The 26,178-nt window shown below is 56.6% G+C and overlaps 1 protein-coding gene and 1 non-coding gene across 4 annotated transcripts; one reads left to right on the plus strand and one right to left on the minus strand.

Annotated features, from left to right (window-relative positions):
- Positions 1–6,808: 6,808 nt before the first annotated feature.
- LOC119096043 (protein singed) lies at positions 6,809–24,150 on the plus strand. 3 transcript variants are annotated; one of them, XM_037218904.1, is made up of 10 exons: positions 6,809–6,842; positions 7,237–7,419; positions 16,723–16,867; positions 19,081–19,363; positions 19,865–20,177; positions 20,691–20,811; positions 21,628–21,784; positions 22,182–22,343; positions 22,773–22,909; positions 23,238–24,150. In XM_037218904.1, the coding sequence occupies exons 2-10, from the start codon at positions 7,339–7,341 to the stop codon at positions 23,435–23,437; spliced, it is 1,599 nt and encodes a 532-aa protein (XP_037074799.1). In that variant the 5' UTR covers positions 6,809–6,842; positions 7,237–7,338; the 3' UTR covers positions 23,438–24,150. The 3 variants fall into 3 exon arrangements, with proteins under 3 accessions (XP_037074799.1, XP_037074800.1, XP_037074801.1); XM_037218905.1 differs by having other exon boundaries at positions 6,814–6,842; positions 7,251–7,419; XM_037218906.1 differs by having other exon boundaries at positions 6,828–6,842; positions 7,314–7,419.
- Positions 17,029–17,108, minus strand: TRNAL-UAG (transfer RNA leucine (anticodon UAG)). Its single transcript has one exon. It is a non-coding gene; the product is annotated as a tRNA-Leu (tRNA).
- Positions 24,151–26,178: the final 2,028 nt, after the last annotated feature.

A 26,178-nucleotide genomic window follows, 5' to 3' on the forward strand; every position in this document is an offset into this window, starting at 1 on the left:
GGGTGACAAGGGATAGGGCGATGGGTGACCGCATGCCACATGACTGGCACACCGGCCATGGCGCCCCTTCCCGAGGTCACAGCCGCAGAGGCGTCCCGTCCCAAGGTCACAGCTACAGAGGCGCAGTCACAGAGTCCCGAGGTCAAAGACACAGAGGCGTCCCGTCCCGAGGTCACAGTCACAGGAGTGTCCCGTCACGAGGTCACAGTCACAGAGGCGCCCCGTCCCCAGGTCACAGTCACAGGAGTGTCCCGTCACGAGGTCACAGTCACAGAGGCGCCCCGTCCCCAGGTCACAGTCACAGGAGTGTCCCGTCACGAGGTCACAGTCACAGAGGCGCCCCGTCCCCAGGTCACAGTCACAGGAGTGTCCCGTCACGAGGTCACAGTCACAAAGTCTTAGGCTGGGCAGGTCTTCACAGGGTTGTCTCCTCCTGAGGCTGGCGGTCGCTGGTGGCCCGCCCCGCGGCCGCACTGGGCCACTCCCTCGACCTGCGCGTGAGGTCAGCCGTGACGGGCGCAGATTGAGTGTGGGAAGGATAGGGAGGAGGCGGCGCGCGGGGGCGGCGGGGCTCGGTCGACTGTGCTCGTTTTTGAGAGGCACGCGATGCCGCTTTTTGCTGATTCGAGAAGTACAGCGAGTAAAAGGTGGAGTTTGCCAAGACCGGTGGGGAAACGACGGCTTCAAAAGATGAAGGATGCGTCGTCGCTGCTCTTTCTTCGAGCACACTTTATGACGCATCCTGTGGGACGGACTAGCGTACGTATGTGGCGCTACTTAATCGGCCTTTGCAGGAGCACTGGGACATGCTGGAGATGATTCGCAGAATGGAACGGGTTCGAATCCGCCACAGAGCACAGGACCGCCGGCTGATGGCCTCGCCCCTGCAGGCTAGGCCGTGGTAGGCCGCGCGGACTGCTCCCTGGCCCGGCTCGACGCGTGTTCTGCGAGCGTTGACACGCGATCACGAACTGGTGCTGTCCAGCAACCTGCTGGGTCTCAAGCTGTCAACATTCGGATGATGGGTGCCTTATGACCCTGGTGGTCGGCGTGCCCTAAAGCCCGAATCATCAGCAGCAGCAGCAGCAACATCCAGATGGCAACTAAGGTGGCAGTGACGAAACATATTTACCTTGCATCCACATGACACTCAGAGATGGTGTGATTTCAGTATTAAGAGGTAGTAATGATTGCTTGGCAGGGATTGAGCGTAGTTTGAGGCGATGGCTCATGCTCCCTCCCCTTCCCTCCCCTCAGTCAGCTCATTCGACCCTGGCCGGAATCCGAGGGCAACATCGTTAGCCGGCTGACTCGCATGTTCCGCCTGAGAACGCCCCGAACGAAAGCACCGGCCCTGTTTTGAAGGCATCCAGGAAGTCTTCACGCTTCATCTGAGGGGCGGCGCACGGTCGCGCCTAGAAAGTCGGGATCAGCAGCGCAGCCAGCCCGGCCGTGGAGGTGCGTGTTATTCGCGACTAACAACTAAAAAGTAACTAGATTTATGCGTGAATAACACATATAGACAGGTTAATTGCGAATATTAAGTTTTCGTGTGCGCCCATGCCCCATGCACTGCCCCACCCCCGACCCCTGGACGCACCCCTGTTGCAGAAGATCTGCGGATCGTAGAGCCGTTGCCAACTTCGATGATGCCCCGTCGGCTGTCCGTCGAGTGGCTCCCCCTAATGAGCAGGGGTCTGCAGGCCTCTCGTGTCCGAGGTCAATATTGTTCCGTGGGTGGGGGCGCCTGTTAAAAGCCTGGGGCGCGGCTGGCGGGGTCAGTGCGCCTCGCACCGCGCGGACTGACCTCCGGCGCGGCTCGGTGGTGGATAAGCTCGGGTGGACGGTGGAGCCATGTGGAGAGTGGTCCATCCGCCCCGGAGGAGATGGGTGAGATGGCAGGAGGGTAGAGTTTATCGAGAGTGCGTGCAGCGTGAGGCAGCGAACTCACTCGTTTCTGTCTGTGGGCGGCTTTCCGTCTGTGTGTGTATGTGTGTGTGTTGGGTTGTGGGTGACTGCATCCGCCTGTAAACCACTCTAAGCGGATTCCACAGATGAGGGCAAGTGTCCGTGTGGTCACAAACCAGACACTCCGTAATCTGTTGATGTATCTCGACAGTGCCGGCTGTGACACGGACCGGACCTTCATATTACAGGGACCGGTCCGCCACTTCACAGCAGCTCCACTGCCAGGGGCCCTTCCCACGGCGGCACGCTGGCTTTAACGAATATGCGCTCAGAAAGCGGAACAATTCCTTGGCTTTACTTCATTCCTCAGGTTTGGAATGGTGGAGCATTTTAAGAAATATTTGGATGCGGCGCGTATGAAAACGACATCAATATCGGAATGTTTGAAAACCATCCGAATGCCCAAATGTTCGTATGTCTGCTAGGAAAACGATCACGAGATTTACGAAAAGTGTTAGTGTAAACGTTTGATACTTAGCATTTTGTTCCGAAGTCGCTATTTGTGATGAGAGGAGGCTGAGTGCTGGTCCTCTGACACCGGACTAGATTCGTGCACAGCATGAACTGCGCCGCATGGCTGGCCTCTGACCCCTCCGACCCCTCTGACCGTGGTTGGCCTGTGCACCGGACGTCCGAACTCCCATTGGGCCTGTGTCGAACTAACGATTCCGGAACGAACGGAACTGTTGTAATGTTGAGGTCAGAAGGCTTCCATCTGGAAATGTTCTGTGAGATTCAGGAGATGTCACAGTTGGACGCGCATAAAATACACTCAATTACTTGATTTAGTGCTTTAGGTTGTTTTGTTTTCACATGTAGAGAGAATGATGTTGATCCGCCGTGATCCCATTCGTCATCCAGCTGAAAAAGCGTACGCGCGTGCGTAAGTGCGTGTGTGCGTGCGTGCGTGCGTGCGTGCGTGCACGCGTGCGCGCCTGTGGGCGGGCGGGCGGGTATGTGTGTATGTGTGCGCGTGTGTGTGTATGTATATACACATATATATATATATATATATATATATATATATATATATATATATATATATATATATATATGTGTGTGTGTGTGTGTGTGTGTGTGTGTGTGTGTGTGTGCGTGCCTGCGTGCGTGTGTGTGTGCGTGCGTACGTTGGTGTGTGCGTGTGCTTAGTTCCCTATACATCTACCGGAATTCGTGTAAAAACTCGGAGCACCCCAATATAATGCTCATATAACAAAATTGGAAATCATATAATGGACGATTCAAACTGGGAAAAAATCACGACCTGTATACAAATCCAGAGGACTGAAACAGAATGCTTGGGTAAACTACCCGAACCCTTCGGGTGCCGAAGCCGAACCAGGTGCTCAGCCGAGGCCCGCCCACTTCACCGGTCGTCCTCCGCTGTGCAGCATCCTTTCGTCAGGTTCCAGCGGACCGGTGCGCTCGCTGCGTCGTTTCGCTCGGAGCGCGGCGTGGGTCTAATTTGGCCGAATCCGAGCTAGTCCCGCGCGACGGCGGCGGTCTGGTGAGCTGATCCGCCGCAGATGTTCGCTGGCCGGGTATTAGTTGCCTGATGACGCACGGCATGAGCCGCGAGCTGCGGGCGGAACCGGGACATGTGTCCTGCTGACTGTCGACACTGGATGCAAACGTGGGCCGACGTCATCCACAACAGCTGCTGGTTAGCGAATCATAACATCTCGCGCTGGTACCCTGCAGCCAGAATTGGGGTCGCGGCAGCATGCTTTGACTCGGCGCGTGGGAACGGAGGCAGGAGTGTTTAGATCACATCATCGCATACCTGCGTCCAAGTCACGCGATTCTCGATTCGAGTGGCTGGGCTGGTGGCTTGTCGGGCTCACTTGATGTGAGCAAGTCTGCAGGCATGGGATTTGGCGAAGAAGTCAATGCGAGTCAATGAGTCAATCTGGAGAGATTTTACAACTGATTCATTTTAATGAATTATTTAAGATTTCTACAAAGGTTACTTTGACTTAGTGCCCGAGGCATCGGAAACATAACTGAGCGCAACATTTTACATGCAATCTGTTTCGTAAGAAGTCATCACTATTGACTGCATTAAATGCGATTGAGCTCGTCGGTTTTCATCAAGCAGATCTCTCTGAAACACTCATCCGGTGCATAAGGAGCATTCCTCAAGATCGAAAGCTGCGTCGATTGCAAGCTGCAAGGAATGTATCGATTTTTCTTCCAGGTTAGCCGCGCATTTACCGAAACTGCAGTTGAGCATTGCCTGGCATGACTCGGCACTGAAAATCTTTCTTGTTGATTTTCGAAGTGCACTTTTCTTTTGGTACGTCTTCAACTACACCAGCACTTTCATGTTTTTGAGGCTGTGTCAAACTCTCCGTGGTCCTCGATATGCGAGGCTTTATTGAATGTGCATCCTACCTCCGGCAAGTCTGCCATTCAATCCTGACAAAGCAAGCCTTGTTCGATCTTGACGCTGACGACATTATCCTTTTTCTTAACCGATCGATTACCCTCGACTGCTCCTCGCCGGGATGCGTCCCCGAAGTCCCTCTCCTGGTGGCATGACGGGGGTGCCGAGTCCTCCGGCCAGCCGACCGACCAGCAGCAGGGCGGCAGGTGGACCCGGGCGCACCCCTCTGCGGGACTGCCCTGACCCGGTGGCACCCCTCTGCGGGGCTGCCTTCACCCGGGGCACCCCTCTGCGGGGCTGCCCAGACCCGGGGCACCCCTCTGCGGGGCTGCCCTGACCCGGGCGCACCCCTCTGTGGGGCTGCCCTGACCTGGGCGCACCCCTCTGTGGGGCTGCCCTGACCCGGGGCACCCCTCTGCGGGGCTGCCCTGACCCGGGCGCACCCCTCTGCGGGGCTGCCCTGACCCGGGCGCACACCTCTGTGGGGCTGCCCTGACCTGGGCGCACCCCTCTGTGGGGCTGCCCTGACCCGGGCGCACCCCTCTGCGGGGCTGCCCTGACCTGGGCGCACCCCTCTGTGCGGCTGCCCTGACCCGGGGCACCCCTCTGCGGGGCTGCCCTGACCCGGGCGCACCCCTCTGCGGGGCTGCCCTGACCTGGGCGCACCCCTCTGCGGGGCTGCCCTGACCCGGGCGCACACCTCTGCGGGGCTGCCCTGACCCGGGCGCACCCCTCTGTGGGGCTGCCCTGACCCGGGGCACCCCTCTGCGGGGCTGCCCTGACCCGGGCGCACCCCTCTGCGGGGCTGCCCTGACCTGGGCGCACCCCTCTGCGGGGCTGCCCTGACCCGGGGCGCACACCCTCTGCGGGGCTGCCCTGACCCGGGCGCACCCCTCTGTGGGCTGCCCTGACCTGGGCGCACCCCTCTGTGGGGCTGCCCAGACCCGGGGCACCCCTCTGCGGGGCTGCCCTGACCTGGGCGCACCCCTCTGTGGGGCTGCCCTGACCTGGGCGCACCCCTCTGTGGGGCTGCCCTGACCCGTGGCACCCCTCTGCGGGGCTGCCCTGGAACCCGGGCGCACCCCTCTGCGGGGCTGCCCTGACCCGGGCGCACACCTCTGTGGGGCTGCCCTGACCTGGGCGCACCCCTCTGTGGGGCTGCCCTGACCCGGGCGCACCCCTCTGTGGGGCTGCCCTGACCTGGGCGCACCCCTCTGTGGGGCTGCCCTGACCCGGGGCACCCCTCTGCGGGGCTGCCCTGACCCGGGCGCACCCCTCTGCGGGGCTGCCCTGACCTGGGCGCACCCCTCTGCGGGGCTGCCCTGACCCGGGCGCACACCTCTGCGGGGCTGCCCTGACCCGGGCGCACCCCTCTGTGGGGCTGCCCTGACCTGGGCGCACCCCTCTGTGGGGCTGCCCTGACCCGGGGCACCCCTCTGTGGGGCTGCCCTGACCCGGGGCACCCCTCTGCGGGGCTGCCCAGACCCGGGGCACCCCTCTGCGGGGCTGCCCTGACCCAGGCGCACCCCTCTGTGGGGCTGCCCTGACCTGGGCGCACCCCTCTGTGGAGCTGCCCTGACCCGGGCGCACCCCTGTGTGGGACCGCCCTGACCCGGGCTGGGCAGGGAGGTGACCCCAGCTGTGTCTCTCTGCGGGCCGCCACTACCATGAGTAGGCTTGGGAGACGGACCTGGAGGCTGGCGCTGTCCCCGCGTCGGACCGCTCCGCTCCAGCGATCCCGGTCTTCGTTGACTCCTTGCCCGCGCAGGCGTACTGGCTGGAGGGTGGCCGGCGGCAGCGGATGTTCTGCTCGGCTGGCTTCGGCTTTGACTCGCCCCTGACCTGACCTAGTTATGAGGTCCTTGTCGGGTGCGGCTGGGGCTGCCCGTGGAGTTCGGCAATTGTCTGTGGACTTCAACCGGAGTTGCCTGCGGAATCCGGCGGGATTTCTGTGGAGCACAGCCGTGCTTCCTGAGAGTCGAGAAGGATTTGATGTAGACTTCAACTGTGGCATTAGGTGGAGCTCACTTCTACTTCTTCTTTTACTTCTACTTCATTAATACTTCTCTTTATCCACGCAAAACTACCAACAGGCATACAAATTCATTACAATTAAATCCACTGCCCTCATCGTAACCGTCATACATGTCCCAGCTCACATTCATTCTCCTCCTTATCTCCTAACGGACCTCCTTTCCACCTAATCCGACTTCCGTCGCAGCCAAGTCCCAGCACACGCCCACGGCCGCCTCCCAGCCGTCACGGGCCGTGACGGCTCCCGGTGGCTTCGGCGGCGGCGGCGGCGGCGGCGACGGCGGCGGCCGCTCGCAACTGCTTCACGCCTGGCTGGCTGTGACTTTCCCGGGCCCGTGCCAGCGCCAGGTGGGCGCGCCTTTCCCGCCCACCGCCGCCGGCGGAAAGGCTCGGCCTAGCCGGTCGACTCTCAGACGGAGCCACACTTGACGCCGGTGAACGCTGCTGGGTGGAGGTGTGCGCTCCCGCTCCGTCCCGCTTCGTCTCGTTGCTCGCGGGCGGCGGTACTGTGAGCTCGTGCGGTGTTCGCTTGGTCTCAGCGAGCGGAATTTGCCTCGAAAGTGAGGTTGCTACGCGGTCGCACTCAGTTGAAGCCTTGCTCAGTTTGTCACTCTCACTGTAGCGTTTTTTCGCACGTTGATTTGGTTGGTCAGGCTTGTTCCTCAGCATTAATTTCGTTCTTCAGCAAATGCCAGTTGAAGCCCCCTGCTTGTCTGATAGGTTCGTTTTGTGCGATAACTTTTCCGACCTCCATCTCGTCAAGACCACGTTACACTCCTTCCATGCCGTAATTTTGATAGTCTAGCATTGAGCTGTGGCTAGCTGATTGCTTTTTGTATCCATCACAGCTCAACGTTTGCAGCCGGGCACAGGTTTCAACTGCGTGCGACCCTCGTGTATAAAGGCAGCGGGTCATTCGGTGCAGGAGAGCGTCCAAAACCAAGCTAGCCATGCCGATCATGTCGATATGCCGCACGCCCGACTCGGACGGGTGGGAAGAGCTGCAGGACATGAGCTTCATCCAGCCCTACGTGAGTACAGCAGCGTCGCCACGAGCGTTCAATGTCGCGCGAGGCCAGTTTTGGGCCGCGGGCCGGCCTGGTGCGAGGACGTAGCCGGCGCACGGCTGGCACTGTCCGCTGATGACTGGCGCACCAGGGCCTGTGTGCGTCATCGTCGGGACGTGCGCACCTGACGCAGGGTCGGCAGCCTGTGGAGGCTCTGGTCTGTCGCCCCGGGCTGCCGCGCATCTTCAAATTTACGAAACCAGTTCTTTGCTAGTCAGCTATCGTCCTCATGCGCGCATACATGCATCTCAGACAGCATGCGTGTAGCTCACGTATTTTCAGCGCTCATATTATTGGAACGTCACACCCGATGGCGTGGTGGGCTTGGCAAAATTGCACCTTCCAGCAGAGCCAGACGAGTACCTCGGCCGCTACTTATCGGCGCCTCATTGTTTCAACGGGACTTCCCGTTAGTCCGCTGCTGAACGGTTTCAACGTGAACACACAAGTGCTGGGCAAACCATCGCCTTTGCTCGAGCATGTCAGTTCCAAAACGTTTCATCCACTGACGGGCCTTGATATCGGTGACGTGAAAGGCAACGGATGAGACACGATAGGTTAGTCTTAAAGCACGCTGCGGATGCATAGCAAGGTAACGTCAGTCAAGACAATAGAGGCAGGGATTTCAGTTTCGGCCGAGGCTCCAGCCATGATCAGAAAGCTTGCACGTGTGGCGACTCTGCTAAAATATTTTTGTCTGGGATAATGTTCCTGTGTTGGTGGTGCAAAGGATGTTTGTAATGAGAGATTTAGAGCACATGGGTGAAGGAAGGAATATCTAATGCACCGTGTTTGGTATGAACATAAAGCCGCTGGTGCAGAGAACTGTCCAGTAGGTGACCGAGAAGTGTTACGACACAATTTTCTTTGAAAATAAAACAATAGGTTGATCCTATCAGTCAAAACTCAGTATTTTTACCAAGAATAACACTGTTCCCACATGTTCGGCACGTTCCATCAGTGTGACGGTGCAACTTCCTGCCCAAAAACATGCAGCATGAACAATGGAGTTCGGCAGGGCTCTTAGATTTGGCAGGTTGCTGTTGCTCCGCTAGCTACAAACGCATACCACGACGTCGTTTTACACCTTTGCGTAGAAATGAAAGGAATCCAGCAAAATAAGCAACCGTATCGAAAACAGACAGCTGCTGTGTTTTTAGGACATGATTCTCAACGACCGCATATGCGGCATTACTTTGTCCGCATGGTCGTAGCAGTGACGCCGGGAAAACGCCATTCGTTAATTAAAGGGGATGTTTCACATTAAAAGATGTTAAAGCAGGCATCATATATGATGAAACAAGCTCACTTGTAGGTATTGGTATTCGTTTTCAGTAAAAAAGACTGCTCCATACAGCATGATTCTCTGTTAAGTAAACATACTCCCCTAATGCGTCATGGTTTGATGACGTCATCTTACCTTCTACGACATTGAGAGCCAATTGACGGCCGTTGTATCGGTAAATCACGCTCACGAACGCCAGATATGAACGCCCGACAGTTCTATCTTTTAGCCTTGATCACTACATGGCTTATGAAATGACAGGATGTGGAGTACGTTATTATGACGTCATGAACGCCAAGATGACTTAGAAATACTCCCCCGGTATACCCTTCCCCATTTTCGTGGGCGTGTAGCTCAGCAACTAAAGCGGCTTAGGTCTTAATAAGGGTAGAATGGTGAACAGCACTGAAATGTCTTCATTATAGCAATATCAGTTCAAAATCTCATAGCAATGTGGAACACTCCGTTTAATCTATAACTCGTGTTGTGGTGCTCGGTCGTCAGTTATCATGCGCCTTGATAGGTCGGCCTTCGTAACACGTGCACAGGCAGGCGTCGTCAAAGAACGGGCCGCATCCGTGAGGCGTGGGGGCTGTGACCAACTGTGGATAACGCACGATTTGTTCGCATTGCGATGGCATTCATCCGCTGCCGATGGCGATGACACCCTGGCCACTGAGAAGGCCACCATCAGCAGCCAACAGGCCTCAGCCGTCGGCCGCTGGCGATGGCGATGTACGCCCTGGCCACTGAGAAGGCCACCATCAGCGGTCGCCAGGCCTCAGCCATCGGCCGATGGCGATGGCGATGACACCCTGGCCACTGAGAAGGCCACCATCAGCAGCCGCCAGGCCTCAGCCGTCGGCCGATGGCGATGGCGATGTACGCCCTGGCCACTGAGAAAGCCACCATCAGCAGTCGCCAGGCCTCAGCCATCGGCGACTGACCTTGCTCAAATCCACCACTCAGTCACCGCGCACGAACTGTGAGGCATTGTGCCTAAACATTGAAATGCTTAATGCGGAGCTCAGCATTTGACGAAATGAATCAACGGTTGTTGTTCCTCCATTGCGAAGCATGCAACAGACTAATGATGCTCTTTTGTTGCCCAAGAACTAGCACAAACATGGCTACGAGCCTTCTCGCTGGTTAGATTTACAGCCGCTCATTATCGCCGGACCAAGGGCTGTGGGCTCAGCCTCTACAGCATAGCGAACCACTGAAGCAGTGAAGTTTTTGTCCCGTGTCCGTCCCAGTATAACATCGGAATGGATCGGTCGTTTAGTTTCCTACCAGAGGGCCATTAACTTCAGCGATCATGGCTATAGACGGTCGCTTAGATGAGCCAGGTGTGGGCGTGATCTGACGACTCATCATTATTCCAGCTGTCGGTCTATAAAACGCCGCCACAAATAACCCCTGTCCGAGTTTCTAGGCCATCTGAGACGTTGCTGGAGGCGGACCATACACGGTTGCCGGTGATAGGACCGGCTGGGCGTCCCATTTGTAGACAGCGCTATGCATGGTATACTACTAGTTATGAAATAGTTAAGAAGCGCCGCAAAATAAATTATCTGGATGGGGATATATGCTACTTTTTTGAGAGCATTTTCTGCCCACAACGAATGTTGTCTCGCGTCTATTCGTGGTACCTGCGAGCAGGAAGTTCATGTCCAGGGCAGATCCAGAGCACAGCTTCAGACAAAAATACTCTTGAGTGAATCGTGGGCCTCAAATCCGAGGAGTGTGATGGAAGTGATGAAATCGGTGTCGCTAATATCCGCTAGCGACTGATCGCACTCAGCACGTTTCGCATAGCGACTCGTAGTGGAACTGGACGAGGAAAGTCAGGAAACTATAGAACAGAGACGCCTGTGTTTTATGATTGGAAACAGGCCGAATGTCGAGATGGATACATTCATAAGTTTTTCAGGATAGACGGACTAAAACCAGCCAACTTGCTATCCACATGACGTGCATCTTCTCTTCAGCGATGGGTGAATCACGACATGGCCCCCATGGTCCCAGGGTCCCATAAGTCACAGCTTCCATCAGAAAAGCGTGCGTTCGTGGCCTGGACACCGTCCCGCTGCCGTAGGCTAGGTTCGGACATGAAACAGCCGCTGAGCAATTTTCTTTGGCCATCGCAGCATTTAGCCTCGAACCCCAGCTTTTACTTCAGGTTTTCCCAGTGCCTCGTTTACAGCATATTTACATACCAAGCCCACTCAGCTCGCTGCCACGACACGCAGTGTGCTACAAGTGTCCGCTCTCCCCAGCTTGAGTCTGCCACTCGGGATTCCCCGCCAACCCTGCACTATCTCCCGAAGGGCATCCCAGCGTTCGGAGCGGTGCGTACGTCCGGCGCGGCGACGCTGATGGAACTCGCCCCGCGTGGCGGCGGCGGCGTCAGCCATTGTTTTCTAATGGCGTCTGCAGCTGTCGCCGCAGCGCCGTCCGATTTCCCGGGGCCAGCACGCCAGCTGCAGCTGCGCCGCGCTTCGCTTTCGTCCTCTGGCGACCCAGTAACGGGCTGACACGGGCGCAGCCGGGTCCCAGCCGGGTCCCAGCCGCGTCCCAGCCGGGTCCCAGCCGGGTCGCAGCCGGGTCGCAGCCGGGTCGCAGTCTGGTCCCAGCCGGGTCGCAGCCGCATCCCAGCCGGGTCCCAGCCGGGTCGCAGCCGGGTCGCAGCCGGGTCGCAGTCGGGTCCCAGCCGGGTCCCAGCCGGGTCGCAGCCGGGTCCCAGCCGGGTCCCAGCCGGGTCCCAGCCGGGTCCCAGCCGGGTCCCAGCCGGGTTCCAGCCGGGCCGCAGTCGGGTCGCAGCCGGGTCGCAGCCGGGTCGCAGCCGGGTCCCAGACACCTGAGGCATTCGGGCGGGGTCGTCTGTCCAGCCTGCGCTCAGGCGCCGGCGTCCCTGGTGGCGGCGAGCTGTGGCGCTGACGTCCCTGGTGGTGGCGAGGTGTGGCGCCGACGTCCCTAGTGTTGGCGAGCTGTGGCGTTGACGTCCCTGGTGGCGGCGAGCTGTGGCGCTGACGTCCCTGGTGGTGGCGAGGTGTGGCGCCGACGTCCCTAGTGTTGGCGAGCTGTGGCGCTGACGTCCCTGGTAGTGGCGAGCTGTGGCACTGACGTCCCTGGTGGTGGCGAGCTGTGGCGCTGACGTCCCTGGTAGTGGCGAGCTGTGGCGCTGACGTCCCTGGTGGTGGCGAGCTGTGGCGCCGACGTCCCTGGTGGTGGCGAGCTGTGGCGCTGACGCCCCTGGTAGTGGCGAACTGTGGCGCTGACGTCCCTGGTGGTGGCGAACTGTGGCGCCGACGTCCCTGGTGGTGGCGAGCTGTGGCGCTGACGTCCCTGATGGTGGCGAACTGTGGCGCTGACGTCCCTGGTGGTGGCGAACTGTGGCGCCGACGTCCCTGGTGGTGGCGAGCTGTGGCGCCGACGTCCCTGGTGGTGGCGAACTGTGGCGCCGACGTCCCTGGTGGTGGCGAACTGTGGCGCCGACGTCCCTGGTGGTGGCGAACTGTGGCGCTGACGTCCCTGGTGGTGGCGAACTGTGGCGCCGACGTCCCTGGTGGTGGCGAACTGTGGCGCCGACGTCCCTGGTGGTGGCGAACTGTGGCGCCGACGTCCCTGGTGGTGGCGAACTGTGGCGCTGACGTCCCTGGTGGTGGCGAGCTGTGGCGCCGACGTCCCTGGTAGTGGCGAACTGTGGCGCTGACGTCCCTGGTGGTGGCGAACTGTGGCGCTGACGTCCCTGGTGGTGGCGAGCTGTGGCGCCGACGTCCCTGGTAGTGGCGAACTGTGGCGCTGACGTCCCTGGTGGTGGCGAACTGTGGCGCTGACGTCCCTGGTGGTGGCGAACTGTGGCGCCGACGTCCCTGGTGGTGGCGAACTGTGGCGCTGACGTCCCTGGTGGTGGCGAGCTGTGGCGCAGACGTCCCTGGTCGTGGCGAACTGTGGCGCTGACGTCCCCGGTGGTGGCGAGCTGTGGCGCTGACGTCCCTGGTGGTGGCGAGCTGTGGCGCTGACGTCCCTGGTGGTGGCGAGCTGTGGCGCTGACGTCCCTAGTGTTGGCGAGCTGTGGCATTGACGTCCCTGGTAGTGGCGAGCTGCGGCGCTGACGTCCCTAGTGTTGGCGAGCTGTGGCGCTGACGTCCCTGGTGGTGTCGAGCTTGGTCTGGCACGTGTCCGGGTCTTGCTGCGGTAACAACATTGTACCACTCAATGTCCTCCGCGATTCTCCGAACATCATCACACTCTCCTCCGAGCATCACCACATTATCCTTGCGGACGTCCTCATGGGTGTAGAACCATCAAAGAGCTGTGCTGACAGCTGTCGAGGGTGCGTCATCACCAGGTCACGGCAGTGGGCGAGTGCGGTCCGTAGAATTTCGCACATTCAAACTAACATGTATCATAATGCAAACTATGATTTCACCTAACATTTAAAATTTGATCATCATAAGCCGCGCCGTTTTTTGCATCGTTCCGTTCTTCCAATGCAGCGTCTTGAGATCTTTGAGCGCAACTATTCAGGGCAGCTTCGATGGCAGTCCATGCACAGCGCGGCGTGGAGGACCCTGACTGCGGCGGCCCACGCAGTCCCAGCCTCCGCTGCACCGGAGCCTGGCTGAGTTATCGATGTTAAGTCGTTCCGATAGTCCGTGGTGCAGTGATGGTTATCATCAGTGCCGCCTTTCAACCGTGCCTTCTTTGCCGAACAGCAGAGCGCTGTCCTCGGATTCGGCTGTGTCGAGAGTGCCACTGCTGAGCTTGCGAGAGAGACGGAAGGGAAAGAACGATCCAGATGCCGTGGAAGCCCGTGGAAAGAGGCCGCGGACTGATCTCGCAATTCTGGCGTGGTGTTTAATCGTTTCAAGACGTGGTTTGTCCCATAACTTTGACTCTGACAGTTTCCTTGACTTTTGCTAGGGTGCGAGAGGAATGCTCAAAGTTGTCCTTATTCGGAGGTTGTTGGGCTTTTGCTAGTGTGTGAGAGGAATGATCGAAGTCGTCCTTATTCGAATGGCGGGCGCTATAAGCCAGGCTGTGGTGCAGGCGCTTTTATCGGCGTGCGTCTGATGGCATTTGCTGCTCAAAATGACAACCGATTTATAAAGAAAGCTTTGCTATGTTATGATTCACAGGCTTGTACAGCCCACGCAATAACTTTTATTTGGGTGACGCATACTTTGTCAAGTAATTTTCCACACTTTCCGCACAGTTTTTATCGTATGCTGTCTTATGGTGAGCTGCTGTTGCGTTGTTGGCAGAGATAACACGGCAGTAAGTGAACCATAATGGCTTATGTTTATGTCTCGCAGGTCGTGCTTTTAACAAGCACATGAAGTGTGGAAACTCTTCCCAGCTCTTGGCTTGAAGGCCATTTGTTTTTATAGAACCATTTTTGTAAAGCCTGCCCGCTTCATAACAATTTTCAAGAGGAGATATCAGTGTTTGACGGCTCTATCCTACACGCGCACACACAACTTTCACGCTGGCGTCTGCCTGATCGCACACTCCAGTCCAGTTGGAGTCCGGCTGGAGCCGTTGTGGCGACACCGACAGCCTGACCAATGAGCCGACAGCCTGTGTACGCAGTTGTTTTCCATTGGTGAAGCTCGCCTGACCTGCTTTTGCACCTGGCTTCGTTCAGGAGCTGGAGTGTTACCAGCCTGGGTCCGTCGATATGAATCGGCTCCTTTGTCTTACTCCAGTCAGAGTTGGACTCATCGAGATTTGTGTTCGTTTAAAGCGTTGTTTTATCGTGACGGCTATCGGTATCATCACTATGAGTTGACTTCAGGGAACTTGATGTGTTGCACTGTCACCGAACATGGTCATAGTGTCTGTCTCCGATATGTTATCGGTCGCGCACACCCCTCCAAAGATGTGCTAGAAGCAAACGATATATGCGCGTCTTTCCCGCAGTCTGAAAATGACGTCACATCCGGACTTAAAGCATGCACCGCTACTGTTGACAAATGTGGCGCCAATGACTCAGCTGCAGCGCAGCGTGGGCGTCGGGGTGGTCCTGGTCATGCTGCTTGCCATGTAAATCAACACGCCCAGCTGTGCGCTGGACAAGCTTGTCGACGCATGGACCGCCATGTCCTGGTGACGTCAGATGTCGTATCGCAGGCATTGATAGTGTCACGAGATATTGACTCACTTTCCCTGGCCTAACGTGACGTATGCGTGCGTGCGTTCTGCCTGGAGACGCCACACACTTGTCTTACCGCGCCTGTCACATACAAGACGAACCGCCTCCACCCGATTGTACTGTCTATTGCTTTATCTCTCCGTATGTTGGTTCCAGTCCTGCAAATGCTTGCGCAATGTGCTCTGCGCACACATCATTTCCCAAACATTCAGCATCTCGACGCGACCGTGTCGTGGCCAGTGCTGTTGCCAGGTTTTTGGGCCCTACGGTCGTGGCTGAAGCGGCAACAGGCGTGCGGGGCTAAAAAAAAAAACTTTACTATCATGCCCCCATCTTCGCCGGATTTCGGAAAAGTACCCCGAATTAGTGTGTCTCAGTTCGACGCTTCTGGACGGCCGGGTGATGACCCACTGCCCTCCTCCCCTCCCGTCCTGGCGACGCCCATGGTCACGCCCCACCGCGGTCCACACATAACGTGGGGCGACTCGACTGGTGCGGTGAGTCGGCGCGTCACGGCCGGGACGCCGCCGCCGCTGGCCGGGTCATGGGAATACACGGTCGGCAGCCATCCGGCGGCCGCGGAATTCCCTGTGAGCAGGCGCGGGGTTCGGCGACTCGGCCTGTGATCAGCTGACTGCTGTTGTTAGCAGCCGATCCCAGCTACCTGGGGTTGCTGGACCAATTGGGGAGCTTGCGGCGACACTCTTCTGGTGGCTACACACAGACGGTAGCGGCAGAGCTTGTCGTTCAGGGTGAAAGAAAGGTGCAGCCTGAACAATGACGCCTGGAACGCCGGCCTGGAACGCCAGCCTGGAACCTGGCTCAAAAAGAGAGAGAGAAAATATTTCGAGCATTAGGAATTCAGGAGCGAGGAAAGTTTTCACGGCCGCAGTTCAGATTCTCCAAGAGTTATAGGGCAAACTAGCTGGAAAGGCGGGTACAACATGAAATAACGGAATACATGTACCTAGCGTATGTCCGATACAAAGTTCACCAGCAGGACGCCTGACGCTGCACGTTCCACCGAGCTCAGTGATGACATGCCGTCCAGTCCAGCAATGTTGCCGTGTCCCGCGGCGTCATTCCACGCGTGCTTCGGTGGCGGCGTCACGCTCGGCTCCAGCAGACAGCGAACGGCCACTGTTTATACCGCTCGTTAGCCGTTTATTTTCCGGTCCGGGTGGCGCTGGGAGATCGCGGCGAACATCCGTGCTGTGCCGCCGTTCGAGCCCGGGCCAGAGTAGGCAGCGAGCTGCCGCGTGAGCAGCGGCCAGCCTCACCACGCGTGTAGCGAGGCAGTGCCATGAGAGGCACGTGCTGTCGCGAGACCTTGTTGCCGTTATATTTGCAGGGCGTGTGATGTTTCGCGCGATGCGTGGGTGGGGCGCTAGAGCAAAAAACAGCGATAAAACAAAGAAATCCGTAGCGAGGAAGAACAGTTCAATCCACTCCGCTGCAACCGGCGGCCAGGTCCGTCGATTGTCACGGAGGTATTTTGCGGCGTTTAGTGGCTGTTGGTCTGGTCGACAGTCAGCCTTTTAAACGGCGGCAGAGGAAGACAATCGATTAAATACATTCCCAGCATGCAACGCCACAGCATTGGAACCGTCCAGTCCACAATCGATCGAGGAAGACAATCGATTATATATTTTTCGTAACGTGCAGCACCACAGCATTGGAGCCGTCCTGTCCAGAGTATGCTACCCCCAGTCCGAAATGGCCCCTCGAACCCCAAGGTCCCGTGGTGAGCAGGCGGCGCTGCATGGCTCACTCGGGCCGACACCACCTGGAGCGGGTGGCTGACCTCCGGCCTCTGTTGCAGCTGGACAAGATGAACGGGTCCGGCCACGGCACTAATGGGTCTGCTGGGACGCCGGACGATGAGCGAGCCTGGACCATCGGCGTCATCAACTCGCGTGCCAAGTATCTCACTGCGGAAACGTTCGGATACAAGATCAACGCCAACGGTGGGTGAAAGGCGATTGGCGGCGCACGTACATTGATACATTATCCCAGAGCTGGATACCCAAGCTGGCGACCCAAGCTATAATACCTTCTCTGCTGACGTGATTGTCTGGTTACATGGGTAAAGGTATACTCAGGTACGTGTGTGATTTGGAAAACTGTCTGGCAGCGGTGGGATTCGAACCCACGCCCTTTCGGACTGGTGCCTAAAACCAGCGCCTTAGACCACTCGGCCACGCTACCACGGAGGCCTGGCGTGTCGGGTTGCGCAAGATTGGAAGCGAATTAGCAGCCGCTTGCCTTTTGACTTTTCTTGCTGGATTCCGGGCATGTTTCTTTGTTTGTGGGTCTCTACATCAAGCAAGTGGTGTTTATTGAAATTCCAAGCCGGAGCTCCAAGCCTACACTCGCATTTTGTCAAGATACACTCACTGCGAACTGTCAGCATGTGTGGCTTTGGGTTTAGCGTACCTGCTATGCGTGGACGCATGCCTCTGACTAGGCCCGTTCTAATGGTGGCGAATTTCTACGACCGTAGCCCCATGCAGTAAGCGAACGGCCACCGCCGCTTGGTGGTGGCGCTGCTTTCGAATCTGCGGACAACACTGTCCGTGCACCGTCACTCGTTCAGGATAAGGGATTAGGGTAGATTGATTGGGGCTGGAGCTGAAACAATAAAGTTCTCTTGACCTACTCCCAAATCCTGATTTCTCCCCGGATTCCAGCCACTGCTGTTTTCGTTCCGGATGTTGAAATTTGAAATAATGTTTGTCTAGCTCTGAAACTGCTTTGATGTTGAGCAATACCACCTCATTTGGAGCCGACGTGATTGTGATGATGAGTATGTATGATGATGATGGTATCGATGGTAATGTGTTTAGGTACTTAGCGTATCAGCACTTCAGACACTTGCTGCATTTCATATGCCCAGTATTCCCTTCTTTTGATTGAGGGGCTCAAGTCAGCACGGGGGGTGGGGGTGGGGGGGGGTGGGGGTGGGGGTGGGGGGGGGGGGGGGTCTGCCCCCCGAAAGCATAAAAAGTGACACCCCTGATCTTACTGGTATGATCATAGTCATGCACCTTTAAGATTGGGGACGAATCAGAGCTGGAGGATCAAATTTAACTCTGGAACAAGCAGCCTGACCTGAAAATGGCTTTTGAACAGAAAAAACGAGAAAACGTGCATCTTACGGGCAAAACTGGATGAAAATGGCATTCCGAGAAAGTTGGAGCGGACATGTCCACAGCCCCCTTTCCCTCCCAGTGGTTACGCCCATTCTTGTCCCCTGACCGTATGTTCCCTATGGCGGCGAAGCCATGATTTCGCCCAGCAGCAGGCCAAATCGGGGCACTGGGGCCCTTTTAGCCAACGGATCCCACTTCGTCGCCGTAGGGACCCTGCTTTTGGATTCGGAGCCTTAGGCTCGGATGCAACCTCGTTGGATGCCTAGGGCCATTTTTTATGTTTTGGAGGCCCTACGGGTGACTTCAGTTGCCAGTAATTTCTGGGGCATTCGGCTCTCGGGGGTCCTCACCACCTTCAGACCGGGTGAGGGGTCATGATCCCCGAATCTCCATCTGCGTGCGCCACTGCGGAACACGTGGCACCGCCTGCTCCATGCCGTGTTCTGTGATCTCCTTGCGTTTGACAGGGACTCTTCTGTACGCTGTGGCGGTCCAGCTCTTACGCTCTCCCTGAAATCGCTTTGTGTTGTCAGACCCAACCGTTACACTTCGGAGATTGCGGGGAAAATGTGGTTTCACCGTGTTTATAAAAAACAACGCCACGCGGGCATGTTAACATTTTTTAGTGGGAATGGTGTGGTAAGGCTGCTTACAGTTCCACGGCTTCCAGAATGTCTGGGCGTGATAAATAATCAGTAAACGTGTTGACAAACGCTAAAATTTGCACTGTCTACTGGTTCATGTTTTATGTAATGGCTGAAATGGCTACGAGCGAGGCCGCAGCCGGTAAGCCGCGTGTGTACTGTGATAAAATATTCAGCTGAGTGTCGCGGCCCATTCTAGTCGCGGATCGCGGCCCAACTACGGCCTGGTGGATCGTAGCTGCCCTTCTCTCTGGCCGGGGTCGCAATGCGCTGTTTCTGATACGCTGAGGGAGGGGGAGAGGAGAAAGGAAGAACCGAGGAAAGAGGGGCAGCGTTTTCGTCGCCTTCGAGTGCTATATAGACGATACGCCTTCTTCGCTGCAGGCGTTTCCTTGAAGAAAAAGCAGCTGTGGACGCTGCAGCCGACCGGACAGCGCGACCACGTGAGCCTGCGCTCCCACCTCGGCAAATACCTGGCCGTCGACAGCTTCGGCAACGTCACGTGCGAGGCCGACGAGCTGGAGCCGGGCGCCGTGTTCGAGATCGCCGTGGCCGACGACGGCAGTGGCCGCTGGGCCTTTAAGAACGTGGAGCGGAAGTACTTCTTGGGCGCCGGCGGCGATAAGCTCCTGTGCAACGCCAAGACACCCTCAGACGGAGAGCTTTGGTGCGTTGCTGGGAGGGGCCGTGGATGACTAATGGTTGGTTGGGTGGGGATTAATGACAGGATGTCGGAGGTGCTCCTGCGACTAGCCTTGCTTTACAGCTCGAGGATGACCCGCTTTGTATTTCGTTAAGCCTACACTGACAGTGGAAGGAAATGCTGTTGTAGCGCTAAGAAAATCTAGTTGCGGTTAAAACTGTGTAGATATTGTTAACTCATTATTTAACATCAGAACGTGGTTGCGTTGAGGGGATCAAAGGAAGGAAATAGTATTTGCGTGGAGGGAAAGGGAAGGGAATTTAGAATGCACACAACTCGCCCGCTAACACCTCACATCACGGTGCAGCAAAGACGGGAAAGGCACCCTCTTGTGGTCTGCGTGTTCTTGCTTTGGAATTCAAACTCCGCTCGTCGTATGCCTGCGGTCGTCTCGCTGACGAGGCCCGCCGCTGGGTAGTACCTTCACCCGACGCCTGGTCACTGACGCCGCCTCGCCGTCGCCAGGTACATCCACCTGGCAGCTCGGCCCCAGGTCAACGTGTACAGCGTGGGACGCAAGCGGTTCGCGCACCTCTCCGAGTCCCTGGAGGAGATCCACGTGGACGCCAACATCCCCTGGGGCGAGGACACGCTCTTCACGCTCGAGTTCCGCGACAACCACTACGCCGTGCACACGTGCAACAACCTATACCTGCACCGCGATGGGCGACTGCAGAGCTCCTGCTCCGAGGACTGTCTCTTCGCCATCGAGTACCACAACGGCAGCCTGGCGCTGCGTGACCGCTCAGGCCGCTACCTTTCTCCCATCGGCTCCAAGGTGAGCTGACTGTGCGTTGGGTCACGCTGGAGGCAGATACCGCTTCACCGCCGTCTCTAGCTCTAGTTCACTAGTTCTTGGGTCACAAGGGAAACAGCTGCCACTCCCTGATCGCCTCAGATGTGAGGTCACTGCGTCATGGGTTGCAAGGGAAGCAGCTGCCACTCTGTCAGCGGCTTTGAAGTGCACTGTGCACCTTCAATATCGCGATGGAGGCATGGGGCGAAGACCGCTTCTGCACCAGGCATTTAGCCAAAGTTGTCCTCATGGAAAAGCTAAATGTCAAACGTTCTCCGAAATGCTGTAAGTTTAGATCGAATTTCCGAGAACTTGCCCATGAGCTAATGTAGAGCTGCTGTTATAGCGCGGTGGCACTGCCCTTGGTTACGCCCCTGGTCTGCACTGGTGCTCCGTGCCAGACTTCGGCCTAGTCCTGACGTGTCGGGCACCACACAAGGCTGCCTCCACGTCGTCGCCTGAAGGCTGACCTCTGTCTTCTGACGGCGTCGGCAGGCCCTACTTAAGACACGTGCCCAGGCAGTGACTAAGGACGAGCTGTTCTCGCTGGAGAACTCTCTGCCCCAGGCCTGTTTCGGCGCCGTGCTCAACGACCGCTACGTCAGCGTCAAACAAGGTCAGCCCGGGTCACCGCGAAGTCGTAACGGAGTCAGCTCCGGGTTAGCGGGAGATCGCAACGGGATCAGCTCCGGGTCAGCATGAGATCACAGCGGGATAACAACGGGCTCGACGTGGGGAAAATGTCTGCAGTTTCGGCAGTGCACTTCCTGTTCAGGCCGGGGATGGCCCGTGGTAGAAGGCTTTTGGGAGAGGGGGCCATTCCTTGCCACGATACTCCGCCCTCGGGTACGATCCTCCATCGACGGAAGGGTATGCGTAAAGTCGCATCGAGCGTTGCACTGAGACGTCGCAAAGCTGCATCGGGCGTTGCCCTGACATGTCGTAAAGCTGCATGGGGCGTTGCCCTGACATGTCGTAAAGCTGCATCGGGCGTTGCCCTGAGATGTCGTAAAGCTACATCGGGCGTTGCCCTGAGACGTCGTAAAGCTGCATCGGGCGATGCCCTGAAGCGTTGCAAAGCTGCTTATGGCGCTGCCCTGAAACGCCAGTATTCTATTCCACCTCAAGACACTTTCGTGGCTCGAATACCCTTGGGCGGACGTCGCTTTCAGCTGGCGTTGACTGGTGGAGAACAGGCGGCACATTGCACAAGGTAACGTCGCTGTCCTTGTCGGGCGGCGATGTTAGGCACATTGGTGCGCCCACAAGAGCAGTTCGCGGCCACGGAACTAACGTAAGCCACCATGCTCCAGAGTGCCCAACCAACCAAAGGATCAGGGTCGCATCGGAGACCCCAACGGCGTGGTTTTTCCCGCCGGTATCCGCGGCTTCTCCGTGGTGACCTGGGCTCGTGGACGCCTCGCTTCGCCAGGCGTTGACGTGACGGCCAATCAGGAGGAGGTGGGAGAGCACGAGCGCTTCCTGATGGAGTACGACCTGGCCACGCGACGCTGGTACATCCGCACCATGCACGACAAGTACTGGACGCTCGGCACCGCCGGCGGTATCCAGGCTGCCTCCGGGAAGAAGTCAGTCGACGTGCGACGCGAGGGGAGATGGGTCGGATGGCTTTGTGGCACACTGTCTGCCGGACTTCCGCGCTGATGATGTTCATTGCGGTGATCTGATGGAATGCTTAGATGTGGGGCAAGGTCGATTTGGGTGATCGTTGTTTGCCAACGTTAGTCTGTAATCGATATGTTCTTACGTTTATTCTCACCAGCTGTAGACTGTAGCAGGATGTTATTTATTTTGCTACCAAGTTTTGAATCTTTGCGATGTTTTCCTCACCTCGGATCTCAGATGCATAGAGCGTGATCGTAGAAAGGCGTCTTTCTTGCTCTTTTACTTGCTACTTGGGATCACCGCCTGTGCTTTGGAGGTATATTGAGCTCACTCGGGTGCCTTTACGCCGTGCGACTGCAGGTCGTCCAACAGTCTGTTTGACCTGCTGTGGCACCGCAATGGCACTGTCTCCTTCCGGGCCAACAACGGCAAATGCCTGTCCACCAAGAAGTCCGGACACCTGTTTGCGAACTCGGAGGAGAACGAGGAGTCCGCCAGGTTTTACTTCTACCTCATCAACAGGTGAGCACCATGTGCGGTGGATGCCCTGTTCGAAGTTGTGGGCTGCGGTGACAGAAATGGGACACAGCGAAGCATGTATTGTTTTACTTCTGCTGTGACAGACACTTAAAATAGACATTTTTTAGTTGATCTGTTCTTCAATATCAGCAATGCATTTCCCAACACCTTGCAATTAAATGGTTTCTCACGTTTATCTTGTTCTTCAACGCTGTCTTTGTTAGCCTTCTTGTTTACCTTGTTGTCAATTTTGTTGTTGTTCACAGGCCTGCTAGCTCAGAATCATTGCTTCAAAATGCTCTTTCAAACGTGCATGGCTGTGCAAAGAGTGAAAGGGTTTCACAAACATCGCGTAGTTGGATTATCTGGTATGGGGTCTATGCCTTGTGCAAGAAAAACCCACATGTATCATGAACGCTGGATGTTTTTCAGACCTATCTTGGTTCTCAAGTCTGAGCAGGGCTTTGTTGGCTACAAGAGCTCCAGCACCACGAAACTGGAATGCAACAAAGCGTCTTATGAGACAATTCAAGTGGAGAGGGGGCAGCGTGGACAGGTCTTCTTCAAAGGCGAGTGACGCACTGAATCGTTCGTCACGAACGTCTACGCTTTCCGGAAATAGTGTTACCGTCGAGAATGTGAAATACTGGAGCACTTGGCAATAGTATTGCCAGTCTTCATCTGTAAAGATATGATTTGGCTGTCGTTTTCGGTGCTTGACAAGGAAGGCTAGCGTCAAACACTTGTGATAGCGACTTTATATCCCGTAATGAATGCTACATGCAACTCAGAAAAGCGTCAGTCCGGCATAACCTGGGCGGTACTACGGCCACCACCAGCCAGCCGTGCACAGTACGTGCAGTCCTCTACCCCTGCTGACAGCGTCTCCGCGCGCAGGCCAAAATGGGATGTACTGGACGCCCGACGATGGGGTGTCAGCTTCCAGCCGTGAGCCGTACCCCTTCTACCTGGAGCTGCGCGAACCCACGCGCATGTGCATCAAGGACGAACAGGGCGCCTACCTCTGCGCGCAGAAGAACGGCTCCTTCCGGCTGGACTCGACCGATGCGGACCGCGCCACCTATTGGGAGTTTTAGACACTAGAGTTGTGGAAGCGGCCACGCCGCGACGCTGCGAGCGGGATTAGGTGCCAACGCTGGGGCGGGAAGAGCGATCGAGTGCAGGGCGGAGCGCTGGGTATGACACACCGTCTCACGGAGGCGATGGTCGAAGGGTGTCGCGAGGCAGGAACGGCGTCCTCTGCAGCGTCCTGGGCGTAGCTTTTCGGCCAACGACGCGGGCTTATGATCAAAGTGGCCGTTTCGGGCGTCAGTTACTCACCGACGGAAGCAGACATATTGCGCATGTGGGAGTGTTTCTGCTCGGGTGTTGGCGTGGACGTGTATAGAGGCCTGGCCACCGTGCGTTGTGACGAACTCGAGCTGCTTTTGTACGTTAGTAGATACTGGATATGGGACACGCTGGTCCGCTTCACGGCTTTGGACCGTTTTAAAAGGCTACGTTCGCGGAGGACATGATCGTGATTTGTAACACGTAGCCTCTAACTTCTCAAACCAAAGGTCGGGTAAGTAAATAGGTTGTCCGGGGTTGTTGACTGCTTTGTTTTTGAAACCGTGTACAGTCCATAAAGGCTGAGTTGGCGTGCTCCATCGCAAGCATGCCATGCATTTTGTTTATATTTTTACGCCCTCACATGATGCGCCTTTATTTGATACTGGTGGTTCTTCAGTACACCGCGACACCTCTTGTGGCGAGCTACGATTTCAATAAATGAAACAGCGCCGCTGCACTTTTTCTGTAGCGCAAGCCACGAGAGCTCAGCAAACAGCTGACAGAAGAGACGCTACATCTTCTGACAGCTCACGCGTAACAGAACATGCTGGGGACCTGCACTTCGGTCGAGAGAAACGTTGCAGTGAGCACCACTAGGGCGTCAGATTTGGTAAATTTTGGGGAGCCGAACCGAGGAAACGACGACTAAACTCGCGCAAGCGTTTGTTTCTCAAGGGTTTTAGCCGACTCGTTTTTGACCCCGGCGTTACTTGCATTGGCCAACGCCGTTCGGTTTTACGAAAACTGAAACCGAAGCCATCGCTGCCCTTGCTCCCGAGATCGCAGGCGTGTCATTATGACTTCGCAACGCACTCAGCCGCCGTGGCTATATGGTGTCGCCTACCTCTCACACTGGCGGGAATGGCGGACAACGCGAGGAATCGAACCCCGTACCTTTGGTTACCGAGAGGCGCCGTGGTCCAGGCAGGCGCGTTAACTACTACGCTATCAGCACCCGGCGCGCGAGCTCGAACCCTTCGATGCCATTTCTTTTACTAGCCGATTCTGCAAAAGAATGAGCACTCTCAGGCAAACATGGGATGGGCTCGTGCGTTTTTGAACTCACTTCGACTCACTCCATTGGATTTCAATGAGATCCCTCATTTTTTCCGACAAAGGGTAGAACTTAAGTAAAACACTTCGGAGCACATTTTTGTTCCCGGACAGGGGCTGAAGAGCCATTCTACCCCACCGCGGTGTGTCCTCCGGCCGTCATTTTGGCCACACGAGCGGAATCCCCTGGCCGATGCGGGGCCCTCAGCAGGATGCGTCACATCACGTTGGTCCGCTCCCTAACCCGGGAGGCCGTCTGACCCACGTGGTTGACCCCGGATCCCCGCGTGAGCCGCCATTGACGCAACAACATCTCTGCTCGCCGCAGGGGGTCAAGTAACTGGCACATAGACTCCAGTTAGGCTCAACGGGTCACGCTGAAATTATCTGATATTTGGGCCCATATTGTAGGTCCATATCGACTCAGTGGGCCCCTGATCAGCACGCGGGGCCCTCTGGCTGGCATTGGGGTGCCCGGCCCTTCGGACCAGGGCCCCTGAATGCGACCTCCGGCCGGTCTTTTGAGCCTTTCGGGCCCTCAAATCGGGCCATGAATCGAAGGTTCCGAGTGGCCCGAAAGGCGCGTGCGCGCGCGCTCGTGTGTGTGTGTGCGTGTGTGTATGTGTGTGTTTATGTCATAACATTCATTAAAAAGAACCTCATCTTAAAGTTTTGCGTGCACCGAAGGTATCTGCTTCTCTTGTGAACGCAAAACCGTGGAAATATTCCCGTAGGAGATCACCCCTGATCAGAATCGTCAAAAAAATTCGTTGGAGGCCACCTAATGCCATACCCTGGAACTACCCCTGTGCACGTCATATACTGAAATCTTGACACAATACATCGAAGATATTTGTAGGAGACGCCTAAATTTCAGCAATCTGGCCTAAATTTTAGCGATCTGGTACAAATTTCAGCAATCTGGCCTCCATTTCAGCGATATGGCCTGCATTTCAGCGATATGCTCCACAACGTTTTGGAGAAAGCAGTGAGCAAATCCAGTGGGGTGAAATCTGTGACAGGCACTTTAAAAAGGGTTGACTCCTTCCATAATAGGGAAGGGGAAAGGATGATGCGACCCATCTCGTAAGGTTTCCTGCTGATATCTCTTCGGCATTTCGTGCGATTTTACTCAAATTTTCTATACCTTACAGGACTATCCTTGCACGCATGTTGTCACTAAACACATGTATCTAGCGTTGCTGATTGGTGTACATCAGCAGTGTAGTCCCCAAAGCAAGCTCCGGCAATGTGCCCAGAACGTTATTAAACCACCAAATGATTTGATAATCCTTGTAAGCCGTCGGTCAACTGCTGGCCCGTCTGGTAATCACCGAATAGCATGTATTTCCGTGTGAAGTGCGGCTGCTCTAACGCCCATGGCATGAGTTGAAGGGTAGTCCAAAATTATTTGAGCCGCCACAGGCTTGAA

This window comes from Pollicipes pollicipes, unplaced genomic scaffold, assembly GCF_011947565.3.
Source record: "Pollicipes pollicipes isolate AB1234 unplaced genomic scaffold, Ppol_2.1 Scaffold_4219;HRSCAF=4965_pilon_pilon_pilon, whole genome shotgun sequence".
In the NCBI taxonomy this organism is placed as follows: domain Eukaryota; kingdom Metazoa; phylum Arthropoda; class Thecostraca; order Pollicipedomorpha; family Pollicipedidae; genus Pollicipes; species Pollicipes pollicipes.